Source organism: Pristis pectinata, chromosome 3 (assembly GCF_009764475.1).
Source record: "Pristis pectinata isolate sPriPec2 chromosome 3, sPriPec2.1.pri, whole genome shotgun sequence".
In the NCBI taxonomy this organism is placed as follows: domain Eukaryota; kingdom Metazoa; phylum Chordata; class Chondrichthyes; order Rhinopristiformes; family Pristidae; genus Pristis; species Pristis pectinata.
In genome coordinates, this window is record NC_067407.1 from 48,092,977 (window position 1) to 48,115,104 (window position 22,128).

At 38.9% G+C, this 22,128-nt stretch overlaps 1 protein-coding gene across 2 annotated transcripts in view; it reads right to left on the reverse strand.

Annotated features, from left to right (window-relative positions):
- Positions 1-9,436: 9,436 nt before the first annotated feature.
- keap1b (kelch-like ECH-associated protein 1b) overlaps positions 9,437-22,128 on the reverse strand; it is a 30,953-nt gene continuing 18,261 nt past the window's right edge. The window contains exons 2-6 of one of the 2 annotated variants that reach the window (XM_052011453.1): positions 20,373-21,058; positions 15,603-16,284; positions 14,587-14,792; positions 12,195-12,371; positions 9,437-10,446 (exon numbers count right to left, since the gene is read on the reverse strand). In XM_052011453.1, the coding sequence (XP_051867413.1) occupies positions 10,298-10,446; positions 12,195-12,371; positions 14,587-14,792; positions 15,603-16,284; positions 20,373-20,919 (1,761 nt within the window). In that variant the 5' untranslated portion in view covers positions 20,920-21,058 and the 3' untranslated portion in view covers positions 9,437-10,297. The remainder of the gene's footprint in view (positions 10,447-12,194; positions 12,372-14,586; positions 14,793-15,602; positions 16,285-20,372; positions 21,059-22,128) is intronic. The other variant, XM_052011454.1, reaches the window with a different exon arrangement.

Here is a 22,128-nt window from a genome sequence, read left to right on the forward strand (position 1 = left end):
CAGCAATGATAGATTGAAAGCATAGTAAGATCATCTGAATCAGTCACAAGAATAATAAGAACCCTTAGAGGCACTGTCTGAGGAATTGCTGAGAAGGGTTTGATCTAGGAAAACCTACGGTCAGATGAGATTTTTTTGTTCTTTTTCCAGTTTCCCTCTGTTTATGTTAACTACTTTTCAGAAACTCATCCTGGCATACAGTTCTGTAGTGCCAGAAATATGTTTTTTTTTTCACATTCGCTACATACACCTCTACTGATGCTCAGTGTAACTTGCACCAGTGAGGCACAATCTAAGAGCAATTAACTTAGCATCAAATACCAATTGAAATTGGGAATTTCTTTAACTTTATTATTCTTTACAAGAAACAGGTAATGCTTTACACCATTAAACCATTGGGAAGCCCCGTGTGTTCAGTAATATGTTTAAGATATACAACAATTCTTGTTCTGATTTCCATTGTTCATCAAAGATAACCTATAGTGTTTTTCTGGTTTATCTAATCATTGACGTGGCAAATTTCTTCCACTCATAGTTTAGTTTATTCCAGAGAAGTTGGAAATATGCTACATCCCATTCTATCTAGTTATTAGTGTTGTATGAATATTATAATGTTTCTGGCCTTAGAACATGTATCCATTTTTTATGAGCAGCATTTGAAAACTACCTGCATCTGTTCTTTGAATTATTTCAGTGCCATTTTAGAGGACTCTAGTGGATAAAGACACTACCAAATACAATAATATGTTACATAGATCAAAAGGTGCCAGATTAAAATTTATCTCATCTCAGTTAGAGGAGCAAACAGGCAATGACTTCTGGCCTCAGCAGCTCTTAAAGCAACGTAAGGAAGGTTCATTAGATTGATTCCTGGGATGAGAGGGCTGCCACATGGGGAGTAACAGAGTGGATAGTGATTTTATTTCCTGTAGTTCAGAAGAATTAGAGGTGATCTGATTGAAACATATGGCATTCTTAGAGGGCCTGACAGAGTGGAAATCTGTGATTGTTTTACCTTGGATGGAAATCTAGTGCTAAGCTCAAAATCTCAAGGAGTCAGCAATTTATTACTGAAATCAGGAGAAATATCTTCAATCAGGCAAGAATTCTGTATGTCTGAGGACTATGTGTACTAACTGCAATCAATAGGGTTTGGGCATTATGATTTTATTGAATGGCAGAGGAGGGCAGAGGGATGTATAGCTGACACCAGCACTTACTTTCTGTGTTCTTATATTACCTAGGTGAGGAAGAAAAGACTTCTAGAACTTTATTAAATATTTTTTAAAAATATACTTGTACAAATATTTTAGGATCTTCTGTGATCCTGTCAATAGTTGAATAGCCCAGGATCAGGAAATTTGTTCATTTGAATGATGTACTGATGCACCAGAGAGCAGAATGTGGAAATTGCTGTAGCATGAATCAGCAGTTTCAGAAGAGGCAGAAAACTGGAAGGAAAACATTTGTAATTGATGGTAATGTACTTGACACTGATTGTATAATAAGGTTTTCTGTAAAAAAAATAATTCCTTGGAGACCCCAGATGACTGAGAAGCAGCTAACCTGGCACCAATTAATAAGAGGATTTGGGAATTCTAGACTAGTAAGCTTGACCTCAGATGTTGTAAAACTATTTGTGAGTATTGTTAAAGACACAATTCAGGGTCATCTTTTGGAAATGAAGATGAGATGTAAATCCAGCATTGATTTACAAATGAGAGGTCATGCTATACATGTTAACAAGACCTTTCTTTTCCTGGAGGATGCAATTTAACACTTGAGCTTTATTCGACTTTCAAAAGACACTTGATGATATGAGGTGACAATATGAAGTAGGAAAGCTACGATTTCATACTTATGAAAGATCCTGCAAATTAGAACCGTGTTTTGACAACAGAAGCTAGTAGAAAGTCTACATATTAATAATCTGTTGCTCTCAGAAAAGCAGTGAGAAAACATGCCTTACTTCTTGAAATACTACAGGTTCAGTCCATCTGTGTTGAATCAGCCTTACTTCTTGAAATGGCTCCAAGTTCTAGGTGCAAAGGAGTCTCTCCCACCTCATCTGAGATGCACTTGTGATTTCTTTCAACAGCTGTTACTGGATAGAAATCTGTACACTTTAGTCCTTTGCTTCTGGGCTGAAAGATGTCAAGACCAATGATTGTTCCTCAGGCTACAATTGGGTAAAACGATTGAAGGATCAAAACTGGGAGCTTCCTTATTTATATTGCTTATCAGCAGGTTATTCATCCACCAAGCTATTGGAAAAAACAAATTATCGATGCACCATAGAAAGATCCTATCTGGATGCATCATGGCTTGGTTTGGCAACTGTTCTGCCCTGGGCCACAAGAAACTGCATAGAGTCATGAACACAGCCCAGCACATCATGGAAACCAGCCTCCCCTCCATGGACCCTGTCTGTACCTCTCACTGCCTTGGTGAAGCAGCCAACATAATCAAAGACCCCACCCACCCGGGTCATTCTCTCTTCTCCCCTCTCCCATCAGGCAGAAGATACAAGAGCCTGAGGGCACATACCACCAGGCTCAAGGACAGCTTCTATCCCACTGTGATAAGACTATTGAATGGTTCCCTTATACGATGAGTTGGACTCTTGACCTCACAATCTACCTTGTTATGACCTTGCACCTTATTGTCTACCTGCAATGCACTTCCCTGCAGCTGTGACATTTTACTCTATATTCTGTTATTGTTTTTACCTTATACTACCTCAGTGCACTGTGTAACGAATTGATCTGTATGAACGGTATGCAAGACAAGCTTTTTACTGTATCTCGGTACAAGTGACAATAATAAACCAACACCAATACCAATTCTTTTTAATTTGTCAGTTCTTTAGTTCTTTGGTATTGAGGCAGAAGCTTTACAAGTCACCAACAAGACCACTGAGACTTTGTCCTGTTCTAGTCTGCACAAAAGCAATTAATTCACTTATATATACATATATGGGGAACTTGCTGGTATAGATGATTAGCTCCTGGTCTCTTACTTCTGGAACCAAGATGAAATCCTGCTACATGTAATTAATTTGGACAGTCTCAGTTTTATTTCTGAGATGGTCCAGACCAACAGTTGAAAATTAATTATTTGGCATTAAATGGCAATCTCACTCAGAAAATTATGTCCAGTTAAATTAGAGCAGTTGATTACTATAAGAAATAGGAAACATATCACATGTCACACCAGGTATATATACCTATATATAATATATATATATATATTCATATGTATCTTAATTCTAAATTCATATATCACAGAAACTATGTCTACAATTTGTGAAAACAAAATCTCAAAAGTACCATCACTATATCATACACTTTAGAGAAAGTACAGGAGATTGAAGAGTGTGGTGCACAGGAGCCTATGAGCTGAACCTATCTGAAACAGTGATCTGTTTCAAGTTGGATTGTATCATTGGGAAGGACGTTTATTGGCTGCATAGATGTTTCTGGCAAAAGTCTGTCAGCTTTTCAGCATTCCCAGGTGAGTAGTTTAGGTATATAGACAGCTCAGATTATTATCTAGTCCATATTCTATTCAAAGTTGTTTTAGCTCCACATTCAAAGAAACACGTTTATAAATAGCAGAGTATTCATTGTTCCCCTGTGTAACTGTGATATACCTCTCCTAGAAAACATCACTGGATTGAAATCAGAACACCAGAAAGTGATATTCCTAAATCTCAATCTTTTTTTCTCAATGAAGGTACGTTGGTAGTATAGTGGTTAATTTACTTGATTAGTGGCCCAGGTACTTGGATTAACACTCAGGAGGTTTGAATTCAAATCCCACCAAGGTGGCTAAGGAATTTTATTTCAGTTAATAATCTGGATTATTTTAAAACAAGCTGTCTCAATGATGTTGGCCATGAAATTACTGGATTGTTGATAAGAACCCATTTGGTTCCGTAATGCCCTTCAATGCAATTTGCCATCCTTACATGGTCTGTCTTACACCTGAGTCTAGACTTGCAGCAGTGTTTGTCTCCTAGATGCCCTCCTAAATGGCCTAGCAAGCCACTGGGTTGTATCAGAGGTTAAAGCAGAAAAAGAATAAAATCAAATGGATAGCTTGGCATTAATCTAGGCACCAAATTCAGAATCAGCAAAGTCACTCCCAGCCCAGGGTTGACCTTACAAAGTCCTCCTCACAATATTTGGGACTGGTGTCTAAATTGTGAGCGCCTCCACAAGCACTAGTGCACTGTAGCTGCAGTTTGTACCATTTATAAAATTCACTGCAGTTACTCACCCAGGCTACTGTGAGACTATCTTTCAAACATGCAGGCGCTACCACAAGGAGGACAAGGGGCAGCAAGCACATGGGAACACCGCCATCTGCAGGTTCTCCTCCAAGTCGCATACCATCGTTGCTGGATCTAAATCCTGGAATGATTTACCCAGCACTACTGTGATGGGATAAAATATCTTTATTAGTCACATGTACATCGAAACACACAGTGAAATGCATCTTGGCGACACTTGTGTTCTGGGGGCAGCCCGCAAATGTCGCCACGTTTCCAGTGCCAACATAGCATGCCCACAACTTCCTAACCCATTCGTCTTTGGAATGTGGGAAGAAACCGGAGCACCTGGAGGAAACCCACGCAGACATAGGGAGAACATACAAACTCCTTGCAGACAGCGGTGGGAATTGAACCCGGGTCGCTGGCGCTGTGTTAGTGTTACGCTAACCGCTATGCTACTGACCGCAACAGTTCAAAAACGTGGTTCACTACCACTCAAGGGCAATTAGGGCTGGGCAACAAATACATACCTAACCAATGACACCCACATCTCAACAAATGAGTAAAAATAATGCTGCTCTCCATTTTGTGTGAAACTATCAAAATTCAGTATTTTTTCATCTCTTCAATAAACAAACTGCTCCCTACCAATTACTCTCCAACTCATCGCCAAGAAATCTGCTCAATACCAATAAGTCCAGTGATTAGAACAAAATTTCAAAATAGGCAGCTCCAGTGTCAGCAAAATCAACCCTGTGGAAGTTATGGCAAAATGTTTTGGGAGATGGTAAAAGTCCTGTTGCCTCTTAGTTGTTGAAAGCTGAATAAGCTGATACAATCAGATTGGCCGACAGGTTCCTCTCAGCTGACCCACAGGGGAGTCATGCCAAAAACTGGAACTTTAATGACAGGATCTCCAGGATCTAAATGTTCAATGGAGCAGGATGACCCTGAGAATTTTCAGCCACTGTTCCAGGTCTGCATTGAAACCAAAGGTTCCAACACCCGAGACACTAAAACCATGGCCAATTGACTCTGTCTTTCTTATTGAAGATTCCAGGCCATAAACATCATGGACATGCCCCCCCTCCCACCCCACCCCACCCCACCCCACTTCCAATTGGCTTTAGTGGACCTGAGAAAAAATCAGTCAGGTTTCCCACTCAGGTACTGGGCTGGGTTATAATGTTTTCTTTGATCAAAATTCTATCTGGTAGTAAACAGAGATGGAAGATCAGCACATTGTTTTCCACAGGGAATAACTAACTTATATTTATATAATGTTTCAAGATGTTCCAAACACTTTAAATTGTCAAAGGTAAGTGGATGGATGGCAGTTAGGATTGCAATGATGACTTGAATGCGTCAATTGTGGTCAAGCAGATCACAGGATAATCAGCAACAGAGGGAGGTAAGATAGGTAATGTACTTGAACAGAGTGAGGAATATTCATTCCTTTTTCTGTTCAGTCAAGGCATGAAGGCATTGGTGGCAGGGTAGGATTTAATCATCATTGCTGATTGGTTTTCAACGGTGATGGTGAGGTACCCCCTTGAGCCACTGTAGTGCGTGTGAAGCTATTCTCACAATGCTCTTATGTCAGGAATTGAAGCATGTTGACCAGGAGACGAGTAAGGAAATAGAGACACAGTTCAGTGAGGATGCAAGGAAAATTGGAACCTGACATGTAAAGGTTTGCTCAATCATTCGTTGCCTTATCTTTCCAAGTGATGGGAGGTGATTAATTTTTTTTTAGGCACTGTCAAAAATCTTGGCACGTATCTGCAATGCATTTTGTAGATGGTATGCGTAGTCATGATGCATCGGTGGTGGAGAGTATCGTTAGTGGATGGAATCCTGGATGGTGCCACACTTCCCCAGCGTTGTGGAAATGCACTAATCCAAGGGTGTGGAGAGCATTCCCAAGTTGTGCCTCATTGATGGTGGAAAGGCTTTATAGATTCAAAAGTTGAACACCTTGCTGCAGAATATTCAGCATCTGATGATGCTGGTTTAGCTACAGTAATTATACATATGACCCAGAGAACTTTCTGCAAACCCCCTCCCCAAGATATAGATGGCAGGGGATTTAGCAATGAAATTGCTGGTGAATTTTAAGGGAGGTTGGTAAGACAAGCTGGAGATGGTCATTGTCTTCCATCAGTGTGACATGAATATTAATTGCCACTCATCTGCCAAAGGCTAAATGCTATCTGGGTCTAGCTCATTACCTGAACTTCAAGAATCTAACCCAGGCTCCCCAATGAATCTCCAAGACAATGCCAGAAAGAGCCTACTTTTCTTCCTCCTGCTCAATTAATGATGGTGGATTCCACGGCAGTCCACGTGGATGCTCTTCTCTCTCTGTAAGAGTGCTGCTCCTTATTTGTGTAGCTCTGATAGGCTGAGGAGCCAGGTGCAAAGGGGATAAAGCATCTTCTCTAAAAGCTACCTATTGGTCTTGCTGTGTAGCTCAAATACAGCATGCACAGTTGATGGTAGCAAGATGAGTCCTGCCAATTCCTTGGGTTTCCTGGTATTCATCATAAAGATTTATTTTTGATGAGTTTGCACACAACCCACACATTTGGGGAATGCAACAGCTTGCAGTTTCATAGAGCTTTCTCGAACCATTAATGTGACATGGTGCAATTTAGCCACACTCTGCGCGAGGGGAAAGCTCATATTTCCAAAGTCTGGTGCATGTGTTCCCTGCTGTTCCCTATTTGGGGGGAGGGGGAAGGAGATGATTTTCCTTTTCTTTGCATCGGCAGCCTTTGTAACTTCCCTGATCCTGCAGTGGACAGTGTATTGGGAGACACTAGTAATGTCTTCTACACCAACATACAATAGTCCAATGGTTAAAAAAATAATGCTACTGTCACCTTTCCAGCCAAAGAGCAGTCCAGCCACTCAAACTTTTCAATCCTGCTATCCTTCACTGCTGTATTGTGATGCTATAAATATGTCCATAAAATAATGGGTGCCTCTGTGCTCTAATGATATGCTTTTATATTATACTTCCATTCCCCACTGATTGACTCTCCCCCATTTCAGCGGGGGGGGGGGGGGTGGTATTCACATTCTATCAATAAATGGCTCTTAAACTTTCAGAAGTGGGCACACCAAAGGCTCCTCGAGAACAACAAAAAAGATCTGGAAACACATTCCGGTTTAAAAAAAAAGTGAAAATGCAAATGAACTTCAGTTTATTTAAAAAGCATCCGCTCAACTGGGATTTATTTTGATCAGATTATTACTGTTTACGCAACAGATCTGGGAAAAAGTCTTCTGATTGATGTGTGCAGCACAAATTAGTCTATACAACTTTCACTTGATAGGATAAATGCAAGTTATGTCACTCAAGGCAATTCCATGCTTATCCATTTGTTTTATGGAATTTACCGACACTTCAGCATCCTACCCACTGCTGACGGCAGGTCTAATTCCATAGCTGTTGGGTATCCTACAATATTTCACACTGGTGGCCATTATTCATGTTTCCTTCCCTTTGAATAGCAGCAGGTTAATTAACAGTGAGCATTATAACTTGGACTCATTAGACACCTACTTTCAGGAGTGATCATTTGATTGCAAATATCTAGCTTATTTTATTTCCCACTCCTTTTCCAAAGGCCACATTAGTCAATTGCACTGCTCATGTTAGAGGGATTAGCAGAGCTACAAAGTAATTGCAAATTACAAGCCACTGCTATGAGATCACTAGGGTAAAGCAGAGAACAGTAAACCAATAAAAGCAAATTCCAGAAAGCACAAGGGTATGAACATTAAAACAAAGATAATCAAAGGGGGTAACTAATAGAAACAGGGATGTTGTAGTTACCCATTTTGACTGGGGTAATTGCTGCTTTACATCAACTTTTGACTATTGTAGCATAAGCTGTGTCATAAGAAAGGATTCAAGTGGGAGACAGAAGGGAGCTGGAGACAGAAGAAACCCCTACAAGTACTTTATAAGGGAAGTAATTCACTCCAGTGGGGCTAGTCCTATTATTCATACAGTCTGTTGTCTCCTCTCCATTTCAAATAGTTATAGCTTTCTTACAAAAAAAAAATCAGTAATAGAATTTTCTTGCACTATTATTTCTGATAGGACAGAGTATAGCAAACCACTGGGTATACAAACCTTGAATCTCTCTTTATTTTGATAATCTTAGCTTTGTCCTTTGTTTAACTCCTTACTGACCAACAGAAAGCAGTTCCCGCCCCCCCCCCCCCTTATTTAACTGATCAAACTCAGGGTTTGAATATCATCATCATAATATTTTTCCCCACAGCCTGATGTACACTGGTAGAGAGTCTCCTGATCGCCACTTGTGATTATAGCCTCTCATCCTAACCAGATCAGCAAATCTCTTTGATATCTTTTCCTTACCTCTGACATCCTTCCGAAATTAGCACATCCAAAACCATCTGATTAATAATTTTTGTAGGTTTATCACCTCTGCTTTTGTACTCTGCATTTATTTTTGAAACCCATAATTATACATTATTAAAAAGTTACCAAAATCTGTAGACCTCATTTAAGTTTCCATGTTTTATAAATTTTTAAAGTTTCGTGAAAATGGGGGAAATCAAACCTTCAGTCCTCTAACATTAATCAGAGTCCAATCCCAGAGTGAAAATTGGCAGCAATAGGTCAGTTCTCCATTCAGTAAGGGCTAAAGGTACTTTAACCAGGAAGAGAGAAAGGGTGATTAGTTGCTTAGAGGGTTAGCACATTTTCCTTTGTAAGTATTTTATATATGCACTGAGACAAGAAATTCTGCAGATGCTGGATTCTGGCTTCTGCCCTCTTCCTTTCCAGTCCTGATGAAGGGTCTCGATCCAAAACATTGACTGTTTATTTCCCTCCATCGTTGCTGCCTGACCTGCTGAGTTCCTCCAGCATTTTGTCTTTATGCACACTTACCTTATTTTCAATTGGCAAATTAAAGTCAGAATGTTTAACAAGGTTCTCCGAATCCTGTAATGTGGCATCAAGTGTTCCCAATGCTGGATTTGACAGTTAAATTAATATCAGGTAAAAAGTCACCATCATTTTCAGCACATAGACATGGAAAATATGAAAAGTGAACCAGCTAGAAATCTAAACATAAGCAACTCTGGTCATGCTCAGGAAAAGAACATGCTGTGAATCACAATATTACAATGAATTTATTAAATACAACATTTATTAAAATGAACATATTTTATTAAAAATACTGTCTTAGAAATTAAGTCAATGATGTTCATTTTGTTAGAATGGATTCAATTATTTTTTTTAAGGATGTTTTTACCCAAGTACTAGTGCAAAATAAAGTGGTATGGCACTGGGAAACAGTCGCAGTTAAATTACACTTCCCCTTCTCAACAGAGCACAAGAGAAAACAGATGTAGTGAGCAAAGAGAAAATCTTTTAAATGGATGTTCGCTCTAGTGCCCATCCCCCTGCTCCTCCTCTAACTCTGTGCAGCTAATGTAATCCGACCTGGATTCTGCACTCATACGTGGAGCAGTCAGGCTCCTGCTTCAATTTACTACCATATGCCCGTCTATTACGGTTATTTAGTGCATGCTGTTCAAGAAGTGGGTAATTGCAAATATCAAAGTTAATTAATTTAGGTAATTAGCATATTGTTACAAGATGCCATCCTCATTAGAACAGGGAAATTGTCTTTGGGAATAGGTGATAAACACTGTAGATTTCAGATTGGTGAGCAAGACAAGCCCTGCAACACAAACCCACCTGTGAATATCTAACAAGTATTCATTAAGATCTCTAATTGGATTGGTTGTGCGGTTCAGAATTTATGTTCCTTATTAGTTATCAAATGTCAAATTGTCAGAGTTTATATAAATTTTCTTCTGATTTACAGAAAAAACAAGTGCAAAAAGCTCTCCATATTTGAAAATGGGATTTGCACTAAAGTGCTGGTAAAGTCTTTTAAAAAAAAGGTGATCACAGCAGAAAGTCCAAGAGAACTATTAAGATTGAGGTTGATCCAGAGATCAGGAACATTAGCACTGAGCCAAATTGCACGGTTCTATTGTGACAGCAACACCTACACCACTCCTCCCAGAGGTCATTTGTGTCACTTCTGTCCATTGGCCAGTGTCCGGATCGAAGCATTCCACACTACTGAGGAAATCTTGTCCATCATAGCCACCTATGCACAAACATCAAGTTAAAGCTTAGACAGATTACATTCACTAAAACTTAACATTCCTGCAATTCATGTTTTTATCCCCAAGTAGGGTCAAGACTTGCAAATATCTCAATACCTGCTCCCTCAATGCGTGCATACACAAAATAAATAGTGTAAACCTTGCTATAACTTAGTGCTGGCACTCTCTTCTCTTGAATCAGAATACTAGTCATGTTCATTTTGATAGAATGAATTCAGTTATTTATTTTGAACATCTTTATCCAAATACTGTGAATAAACCAAAGTCATGGGTCAAGGCCCATTCCTGAGACTTGCACGCCTAATTAAGAAAGTCACTGCAGTCCAGTATGGGAAAGCAGGAATGAACTGTTGAAAGTACCTTCTCTTTGTTGAGATGTTAAACTACGACTAATTACTTGCTCAAGATGAGTGTAATAGATCCCAAGTTGTATGCAGGGAGAGCAAGCAAGTTACTCTGGTGCTTTAATTCATTTTTCTTCATTGCCACTTAAAAATATTCTAGCAATGTTGAACCAGAGGAATCTGATTGTCACAACTACTACACCAGAAAGCACGAGCCACGAAAGACAATCCAGAAGTGCAAGCTATTGGTAGATGGATACAGTTCAGTGGATACAGATAAAAAAAAATCCTTTGAACAAAATGATAGTTTGAAAAGATTAATGGATGTGAAACTGGAATTGAGGGAGGTGGATGGGTAAAAGAGAAACAGGAACACGGAGAGAAAAGCTTTCTGGATTGGTTGAAGGTAGCTTGTGGTATCCCACAGGGTTCAGATCTGAAAATCACTTCTGCTTATTGTACTTCAATGATTAGGAAGTGGTGCAAAAATATGCAAACCATACCAAAATAGGAAGTTCATCTAAATTCCTTAGACAATCAAAGGAAGTTGTAATGGGATATTGATAAATATTGGGGAAATGGGCATTAAAATGTAGTAAGTATAAGTCAAAATTCAAGTAAACAAGGGAGGCATTTTGATTCAGTAAAAGGGCAGTAATTATATGCCAAGTAGAACAAGGTTCACTGCTACGGAAAAGCAGAGAGATTTGGTGGTACATTTAGCAGGACATTAAAAGGCAGTATTACCTGTTGATGAGGCTGTGAAGGAAAAGCTATAGGATTCTGGAGGTTTATAAGAAATGTAAGATAGGTAACAGACTTCAATAGATCCATAAAAAAGTGAAGAATGAGTCTATTCAAAATCTTAATTAAAACCCAATGTGAAGCATCGGGGTACTGTATGCAAAATGTGGATAATGATTTAGAGAGGATTCAACTCGAATTCCCAAGGGGATAAGATAGGAAGGAGTTTAAAATTCAGACAATGAGAACATTAAAGTGGGATAAAATATTTAAAAGCCTATGAAAGAACAGAACAACGTCAATAAAAATTCTACTCCCAATTGTTGAAAGGCTCAGAATGAATGGTCATAATTACAAGTCACAATAAAGGCCAAATATCCTGCATCTACAGTGTATATCTTGTTTATCTCTCTGCATACCTAGAATCCTAACCAGGAAAAAGATATTAATGAAACTTCAGATTTCAGGGAGATGACTTTCCTAACATAATTTCCCAAAACAAACGTGGGACTTTGACAGGAAAGTCAAGTGAGAAGGTTAATTATTTAAAAGCACAAACACTCAACTTCCAAGTCATGAACCAAGGCATGGTTCCACTGCAAGGGCAAATTGAAACAATGTGGTTTAATATTGAAACTTACCAAGTACATAAATTTTGCCCTGATAGACAGTTACTCCAAGAGCACTGCGTTTATGTTTCATTGGCACTAAACATGTCCATTTGTCCAATTCGACATCATATCGCTCCACACTGTTCAGCTGATTTACACCATCATATCCACCGATTGCGTACACAGAGTTTTTTAGTGCACAGATACCTACATAGAAACACAAAGTCCTTTATCTAGACCCAGTTCATAATTCTACCCGCTCCCCAATTTGTTTCTTTTTTGAAGGTATAGATTTACGCTTGACTCCATGTGGTGGTGGGGTTGTCCTACAAGGAGAAATTAAGCAGGTTGGGCTGTATTCTCTAGAGTTCAAAAAAATAAGTGACATTGGTAAAACATAGTACTCTTATGAGGTTTGATAGGTTAGATACAAAGATGATGCTTCTTCTGGCTGGAGTGTCTAGAACCAGGAGGCACAAATAAGGGTCAGGCATTTAGAACTGAGAAGAGAAGAACATTCAGTGAATCTTTGGAATTGTCTATTCAAGAGGGCTGTGGAGGCTCAGTCATCAAGTATGATCAAAACAGAAATGCATAGGTTTTTAAGATAAAAGGGAACCAAGGAATATGAAGTTGTGCACGACAGGACCCTGAGGAAAAGATCACCTCTAACCCTGAATGGTTCATTCCTGCTTGTACGCATTATTTTTATGTTCTTATGCTGAGCTATGCTTCCATGAAGACGATCACTCCTCCTATACCTTCATATATCAGCTGATACAAGGAGCAGTGAACAGGTTATTCAATTCTACTGGGAAAGCATTAAAAGTGAACTTGATCTCTCTGCATATGTGACATTTTAATGAATGCACCTTATTGAACTTATCACATGAACAGTTATTGAGAAGTTCAATGCAATTATCTGATGTGATGTCTGGTCTTCTCAAAGTATTTTAGAGTTAAGCATAATTGTAAATCTTCCAATATCTCACTGCATCCAAGTAATGCAACACAAGTTTAGTATAGACCAGATTTATTTTCATATAAACAGGATATATTCAAATGTCTTTATTTTGTATTCTACTGTATGTATTTTGTAACATTAGTGAACATTCAGGAGAATTAAGTGACATACAGTACATTTAAACACATGCCAGGAGTCATTGGCTTTGGTGTCTGGGTAATTTGTTGGCATTTTTTCAAATTCAGCTGAATCAGGAAGAGAGTCCCTAATGACTTCCACTAAACCTATCCTTAACATGCTGAGAGGCAGCCTAACTGCACACTTGGGGTAGAGTCATTAATGTTCCCAGGTAAGGGCTCTAGACTGCCTAAAGCTTCCAAAATTCCAATGAAAAACAGTACATTACCTATTCCATTTGGCACACGACTAGTGTGTTTTACCCACATTTGTGGAGGTGCTGTAAATTCAGGGATAGTGGGGAAGGGGACAGAAAAGTGCATCTATTTGCCTACAGGGACAGATGCTGTAGCTTATAAAATTTCCAGGGTTATTCTCCAGTGAACTGGTCTGACAGACATTCCCTGAGGTGTCCCTCACAACTGACTGGAACAGTTAAATGCCAGGGCACATCCAGAATGAATCCAGCCACTCCAGCAGTTGTCTATCGTAATCTTTTCAATTCCACTCTGCACTGTTCACTAATTATTCCAGTATGATCATTATTTTATAATTATCACTTTTAAAATTCATGGAATTATAGAGCACAGAAACAGGCACTTTCCAGTGACTTTGTTGATGCTGACTGTGATGCCATCCCCACTGATCCCATTTGCTGCATTAGGTTAGTATCCCTCTACACCTTTCCTGTCTAAAGTACCTTTTAAATACTTCCATTATATCTACCTCTACCACCTCCTCTGGCAGCTCAATGCAGATATTCACCACTCTCTATGAAAAGCTTACCCCTCAGATCTCCTTTTACTTTAAACCCAAGCTCTCTAGTTCTGGACTCCACTGCCTTGAGAGAAAGATTCTGATTATCTATCCTATCTGTGCCCCTCAAATGTTATAAATCTCTTAAAGTCATCCCCTCAGCCTCCTACATTCCACTGATAATAAATCCAATGTCTCCTTACAACTACATCCCTCCATTCCAAGGAGGATTCTGGTGAATCTCTTCTACACTCTCTCTGTTGCTACCACGTTCTCCCTGAAGTGTGGCAACCAGAACTGTACATAATACTCCAAGTGCAGTCTAACCAATGATTTGATTGCAATATGATGTCCCAACTCTCATTCTCAAAGCCTTGGCCTGTGAAGGCAGGCATACCAAGCTACGCTATCTGTGTTGCCAATTTCAGTGAACTACAGATGTACACCCCTAGTTCCCTCTCTATATTAACGCCAAGGTCCCTGCCATGCTTGATGAACAACATGAATTTTCTCCAATTTGCTCACCTGCTCCACTCCTAACAGTGTTCATTGATGCAATGGTAGTCCACCTATTATCTTCAGGATGATAGCATTCTGCCGAATTGAGGCGATTTGTTCCATCAAAGCCACCGACTGCATATAGAAGGCGATTTACAATTGCAACACCGACACCAATTCTACTGGTTGACATTGAAGCCACAAACTCCCACTGGTCCTTTTCTGGATCATACCTGTAAGTACATACACTATTGTTCTAAATATTCTCTACAAACACTGAACTCCTCATGAACAAGAGTCAATATATCGTCACTAAGTTTTACACCCAACAGGTACCACTTGAGGACAGCGCAATTCAGAAGGGTGCCCGCGTTTAGAATGGTGAATTAGGGAATACAAGCAATGTTGAAGATAGCAGTTTTTGAAAAAAGTTGGTTAACCGTACTTAAAGTCAGAGGCATTGGAGTTATTATCAAATTAAGCACAGCACAGGGTTAGGAGAACAGAAATAATTCAGGTTGTCTATATTTTGTACTATCAGAATTATAATTAGACATTTCAAACATGTCATTTTATGATCCAGAGCAATAACTTCTAATCTGCAGTGTAAGAGTGGGCAGTACTGAATCTTCGCATATTCAAGGAAAAAAAACAAATACTGGTCCTCTCACTTAATAGAACTGGCTTTGAAATTACCAACACACTACAAGTCAATTTATCAAACAAAGAAAATCTAATAGCTACTGGAATGGTATCTAGATTAGCATTGATGATTTGTCAGCAAAACAAATTCTAATATATATTGTTTCCAGTCTTTTCATGATAGTGGAGTGCTGAAGTAGGTAATGTACAATATTAAGATGTAGTGGTGCACACGCGTTCCCACTTGGTCTACTGCTGGGATAAGCAGCAAGCAAGGATGTGAGGCATTGCAATAAGACTCAGAACATGCAAATTCAAGAGAAAGTGAATGAGGGGAGGAAGAAAGGGTGCTGAAAATGGAAAAAAATTTAAAATGTATATTGAAATGTAGTTCATCAAACCTTTCCACAGAACTGTGATGGATGCAGCCTTCAGATCCACCAACGGCATAGATCATTCCATCAATCACTCCTCCTCCTACTCTGTTCCTAGGAACATTCATTGGTGTGCAGGGGGACCACTGATTGTTCATGGGATTGTAACAATCCAAAGCAGACGAATCAGTGTTACCATCTGGCGAATTGTTTCTTCCACCTACTGCATACAGAAGTCCATGCACTGTACACGCAGCTAAACCACTTCGAGGCATTGGCATGTCTGTCAGTCGGATCCAACAGTTCTCCAGAGGATTATAGGCTTCCAGAAAATTCAGTGACTGCCTGTAATAGCCTCCTGCTGTGTACATTAATTGAGGAACATTTGGAGACCTGCAGGGGCATGCCTTGGTTGGTTTGTGCAATGTCAGCTCCTTAAAGACTTCCACAAGATAATCTTTACACTTGGAATCCATTTGGAGTATTTCGCACTTCTGCAGTTGAGTTTTCAGGAAGTTTGGGGTCAGAGAATGGCACCTTACCGCATTCAGTAATGCATGAACGTATGGATGCCTGTTCTCTGGATCATATTTCACCCACTCTATACAAGCATGATAGACTTCAGATTCACTGCGCACGTTCAACTCATCACGGCTGATCAGGCTGACCAATTGGCACTGTGTGAGGTTGAAGAACTCCTCTTGTTTTGCTACCTATTGGAAATATAATTAAACATTACTCTCGCAAAAATCATTATAGATATTTAAAAACTGATCAAATAAAATTAAATAGTAATCTTTAAAAAAATGTAAAGACAAATTTAAGTTATGAAACCAAGTCCTAGCAATTGCAGGAAAAGTAGTAAGCTTTTTTAATGCACATTATTCCCAACACTGAGACACATTCAAATTCCAGTCTTAATTTGCACATGGAAATCTTGAACAAGAAAGTTTAAAAGAAGAAAAATTGCCCATCATTTAACTGCTAAGTTTTAGGAATGGGAAATGGAAGATGATACATCACAATGAAAGATGAATCCTCCATCAGCGGCAATACTTTGTTCCTTCTCTCCACTCTTTCAAAAACCTCTCGCCACTTTTAAATGGAAGGCCAGACACAAACTGAATACTTCAGTTTCCATGACTAGTCTAAGCGTTAAAAACATATCTGTAGCTTTCCTGTCTACTAGAATTACTGAGCCTTTGTACAACTGCTCTGTTCAAAAAAATTCCTCAGCTCCTATAGATTACTCAGTGGGACATTCTTCAAAATAGCGTTGAAATCAAAGAGGCATCACAATAAATCGCTTCAATATAAAAGTAATAGGGGAATGGAGAGGTAAAGAAAGCTTCACATGGTCTTGCAGCTTAGAAACTTGGATTTGAATCCAGCATTAGCTTAATGGAGTACAAAGATGTACAGGAAAGGAGTGTGATCTGTTTCAGCAAAATTCAGGAATAATATGGAGGTCACAAGAAGCCACCCCAGTTTAGTTTGGTTTTTGTTTGAAAAGTAGTAATGGAATGTTACAACAAGCTACATAAGTTTTCCATTACCCTGCAAACATTAGACAAAAAAAAAGTTCCATTAACCCAACAAACTCTCAACATGAGCAGCACAGAAAGCATTGAATAAATTATTCATCATCAATTTGTACATCTCCTCTGAAATTACACACAAATAAGTCTAGACTTCTCCAGTAAAATTGATGTTGCAAAATGCAACATTTTCTTTGGTGCCTTCTTTTCCTGGTTTTTCCCCTTTGCCTCTTTATCAGTAACATATGGGCACATTAAACTAAAAGGGAAGCAAGTCTGGGAATTCTGCAAACACATTGTCAAAAAACAGATGTTCAGAATTTGTGCAAGTCCGGAACTCATTGATAGGTTCGGAATGCAAATTTGTCAGTTTGCTTCTCTGCAGGAATCATCAGTGGCAGAGCTGTGTCTTGCTAACAATCCGCTGCATTTATGTTGGGGAGGAAAATGAAAAACAGCTCTCAAATGCCGCATCAACTTCATTGGGGATTGCTTCCTTTTCTGCTGCCCTACAAAGAGGAAACCTCAAAAATTTCAGTTCAACATTAATTTTGTTTTGCTATTTTCTTTAGAAAGTTAGAAATTTACTTCACTTTCAATTGCTTTAAAGTATCCCTGAGCAATGGAATCATATGGAAAATATTAAATGACCCCCACATCTTTAAAAGCTGTCAAAGCTTTGAAATGTTTTTAGGATAGGGCTCCCTTAGTGCACCGTACAAGATACTTTTGCTGTTCACAGCACGAGATGCTCTGTATCGCAACAAATTACATGCCTGGCTCAGTGGGATCTGCCTAAAGTCTTCCCTATATCAACACCCACTCTCCATATCTATCCCCACATTATTATTTAAAATAATATAGTTCCTTAGTACTATTGAACACTTCTTGCTCTAGAAAAATTATTTGTCCCTCATTTTCTTCCCCAGTTCATGGATGCATTTTTCAAAATACTGCTACAAGACCAGAATGAGTAGTAGCTGGCACAGAGGCAAGAGAGCATCCAATACTTGGAGTCTTCAGAGCAGAAATGGAAAGGGAGCCAGAGGGAGGTAATGCTGAAGTCATCAGGAATACATGCAAAAGTATACCAAAAGGGGGCAAGCTTAAAGTCATTAAAATGGAAGACATGTTGCAAAGGCAAATTTCATTCAATTGTTTCCAAAACACAAAAATATTCAATTATTTCTCATGCAGGTTTTTATAAAATTGTTTCTTGTCAGTCAGTGAAGAAATAACATTAAAGGAATTTGCAGATCACTTTCAAGTAATTGGTTTGTTTTCTGTGTTTGGTTGATTCACGACTTATAACTATTCTTTCCTGTGTGCATTTTGGAAAGAAAATAAAAATCAGTATCATTTGTTGTAGGAAAAAAAAATCCAGGATGATCGTTCTTGTGAAAGACTCACTTAATCTGCCACCCCAGACATTTGATAGATATGTTATAACAAAGATATTTTTGCCTTGCCTATGATGTATGGAAGTACAGATGTAATACCACCCTTATTTTTAAATCTGATAGGGCATCTCTGGCAATGTCAACAAACCTAATTTGAGAAGATGGTGGAGACATGCCATTTCAGAGAAGAACATTGCTGTAGGTGGAGCCACACATAGTCCAGATCAGATTATGGGCATCAGATGCCCTTCCCTAAAAATACACAAATGCTCCACCTAGGCTTTAACTCACCATTACTGTGAGCTCACCATTACTTTAAAAATTCATTTACAGGTGGATGTTGCTAACAAAGCTAGCACTTATTACTGTAGAGAAGTTTGAAATGAGTTGCTTTTTAGAATGACTACAGTATTTTAATGTTGGGTAGGGAGTTCAAGAACTTAGATCCAATAACAATGAGGGAACAAGGTATTTCAAAAGAGGATGATTTGCAATTGTTCGTATTCCCATATGCCTGCTATTCCTATCTTTCTTGGTGGTAAAAGTCACAGGTTTGGAAAGTGCTTTCACAGTAGCATAAGTGTGTAACAACAATGCACTTGTAGATAATACACACTGTAGTAACAGAGCCCATGTTTGAACATTACAGGTGATAGATTGGATGTCAATCAAGCAGGCCATTACATCGGGTGTTGAGCTTCCAGCACTGGTGGAGTTTCACTCACCCAGGTAAGTGGAGAGTATTCTAACACTCTCCTGACTTGTGCCTTGCAGATAGTGGCATTGTTGGGATGCAAGCTATTCACTAAAGAAGAGCTACTCTGAGCTGTTCCTGTAGCTGCAGTATTTATGTGGTTAGACCAGCTGATTTACTGGTGACCTCCAAGATGTTTATGGTGAGGTATCTAGCAATGTTAAGATTTTTGATTGTCAATAATTAGTTGTTAGACTTGTTCATTGGAGATGGTCATTGCCTCTCTCATGTGTGGCATGAGTTTATTTGCCACCCAAATGTTGTTTAGGTCTTGCTCCATAAAAGGTATGGATGCTTCATTTTCAACTGAGTTGCAAATGGGATGGAACATTGTGCAATTAGCAAGCATCCCCACTTCTAGTCTTACGATGGAAGCCCGATTACTAATGCTAGCATTTTTAAAGAAGATTCCAGATTATTTTGACAAAATTTAAATTCTCCAGCAGCAGGGGATGATACTTACATTTAAATATCTACAATCTGGATTATTAATCCAATAATTTAAATGCAATGCTACAATTTCCAACTAAGATGCCAATTATGCGGAATGGTCATGTGCATCATAATTCAGATTTCAAAAAACTTAGATTTTTTAAAATTTCTATTTTTGTTTCCATTTCCTCTTGACCAGGATCCAACTGACTCAGCTTCTCTGCTCTTGCTGACCCAAATGTCCCCTTCAATACTCACATGTACATCATGTCATCTATTCAACTTCAGTCCCCAAATTGTTTCTTTACCAGTTCCCTGTGCCTAATTCATCAATTATTCAATAGAGTGCAATAGGCTTACTTTTTTTTTTACACAAACCATCCCAGAGCAAGTCCAAACACGCACAATGACAACCTTACTGTCAACATAAAAGTTGATATCTGAATTAAGATTGTGGGCCATTTGAAACTTTCAGGACCAGTCAATCTTTATTAGGCAAGCGTATCAAAGTATTTAAGAAAGGATGGTTAAATGGAACTGAGGTAGCAATAAGCCAAGATCTGAGCAATGAAGCAAACAGGGGGCTTAATGGCCTTCTCTTATTCTCATGTTCCAAAAGCACAACAGAAATCTCACAGACCCATTCAAAATTAAAAATAACCAGTAGTTGTACCTACCTCACTAAAGTGCAGGTATATATACTCTCTGGATTTTTGACTCAACTCACTGCAGCCAATTTGCTCAGCAAATGAAGCGATACCAATGGCATTACTTGGATCCAATTGCTCCACCAGGAATTTGCAGCATGCTTTAACAACACTATCTATCTGGTACATAACTGCTCCATTCATAACGTGCAGTACACATTTCTCTCCCACTGTAATACTGGCTGTGTATGCAAACTCAATTAAACGCTGCATTACTTTAGGGTGAACACCCTCAATAGGTATGACCTCCATTCCACATTCTTTCAAGCCATTGGTAAACATGGCCTTGAAAACAGGGCTACAAGAGGCGAGAACAATCTTGTGTGCAACAAACTCTTCTTCCAGAGTATTGTGCTTCACCCTGAGTGTCACATCACAGAGTTGCTTATTTAAGCGTATTTCATTCATTATTTTAAAGGCCTCCACCGTGTGGCTTTCCAGTGTGTAGCTGAAGTAGCGACTGGCATTTTGTGATGGCATCACTTCTGCCGTGCACTCTGTTGTCATCGACATTTCTCCAAAGTCACTATCTGCAGTTCATTGCTTCTCAGGAAAAGCAGAAAACGGTCACACAGTGGAAGGTATACATTTCAAATCCATTCAGGTCGTGTCCATCCTTAGCTTCTTTGGAGAACATCATTTTCTTGGGCATCTTTGGAAGAGAAAAGTAATTAATTTTTAAGAACACGAGAATCATTGCCAAATAAGCTTCATCCTTAACATAGATTAGCACATTTCCCCATCTTCAAGTAAACAGCTTGATCATTTCTCACTCCAGACCCTTTGAATCCACTTGTGTTTTCATCTCAAATGATTTTCTCTGATAAGTTATTTCAGAACTCTTTGAATGTTAGGGAGCTACCTGACATGTCGTTACACCTGGCCCAAACTTTTATTTATTTATATACATACACACACACACACACACACACACACACACACACACGCACGAACTTTGTCCTTAGTGTTTAAATGCTTCACTACAATTTTAAGTTTGCTGGCATTAGCTTTGTGAATTGCTTGTGTTCTTAAAACCTCATTTAAGCTGTGGAATTACCCCCTTTTTCAAAGAGTACAAACTAATCTTCCTTTTCTTAAAAATGCCCCAGTTTCCAAAAATTACATTCACGGTAACATTTTGTGTAATTATAAGACTTCAGAATATTAAGGTAGAATTTAATCAATGCCTCGTACTGCAAATAAAAACAATTTTCTCCTTTGATTTAAATTCTCCTGCCACATCTCTCAATTCCCCCCAACATCCAGGTATCAATTAAATTAATTTTTGAACAGCATCAAAGACCAAGATTCCACAGAATTCCATGGTAGATAATTCCAAACATTTACCACCATCGAGGTTAAGAAACTTTTCTTCATTTCACTGCTAAGTGGCCTACACCTTATTTTGAGACTGTCTCCCCCTACCCTAGTTCTCAATGATTCAGCTAAGGGGAAAATATCCTCCCTCCATCTACCCTGTTGAGTCCTCTAGGTATTTTGTATGTCTCAATTACTCCTCATATGATAGACCTGCCATCCATGGAAAATGTCTGGTGAATCTTCACTTAACTCCCTCCATAGTAAGTAAATCTTTTTTTCAGCAAGGAGACTAAATTGTAGACCAGATGTGGTCTCACTAAGACCCTATATAATTGAGTGATATTCTTATTGTTAGAGAATTAGAGTACAAGAGCAAAGGCCAACTTACTGTACCTGCAGTTT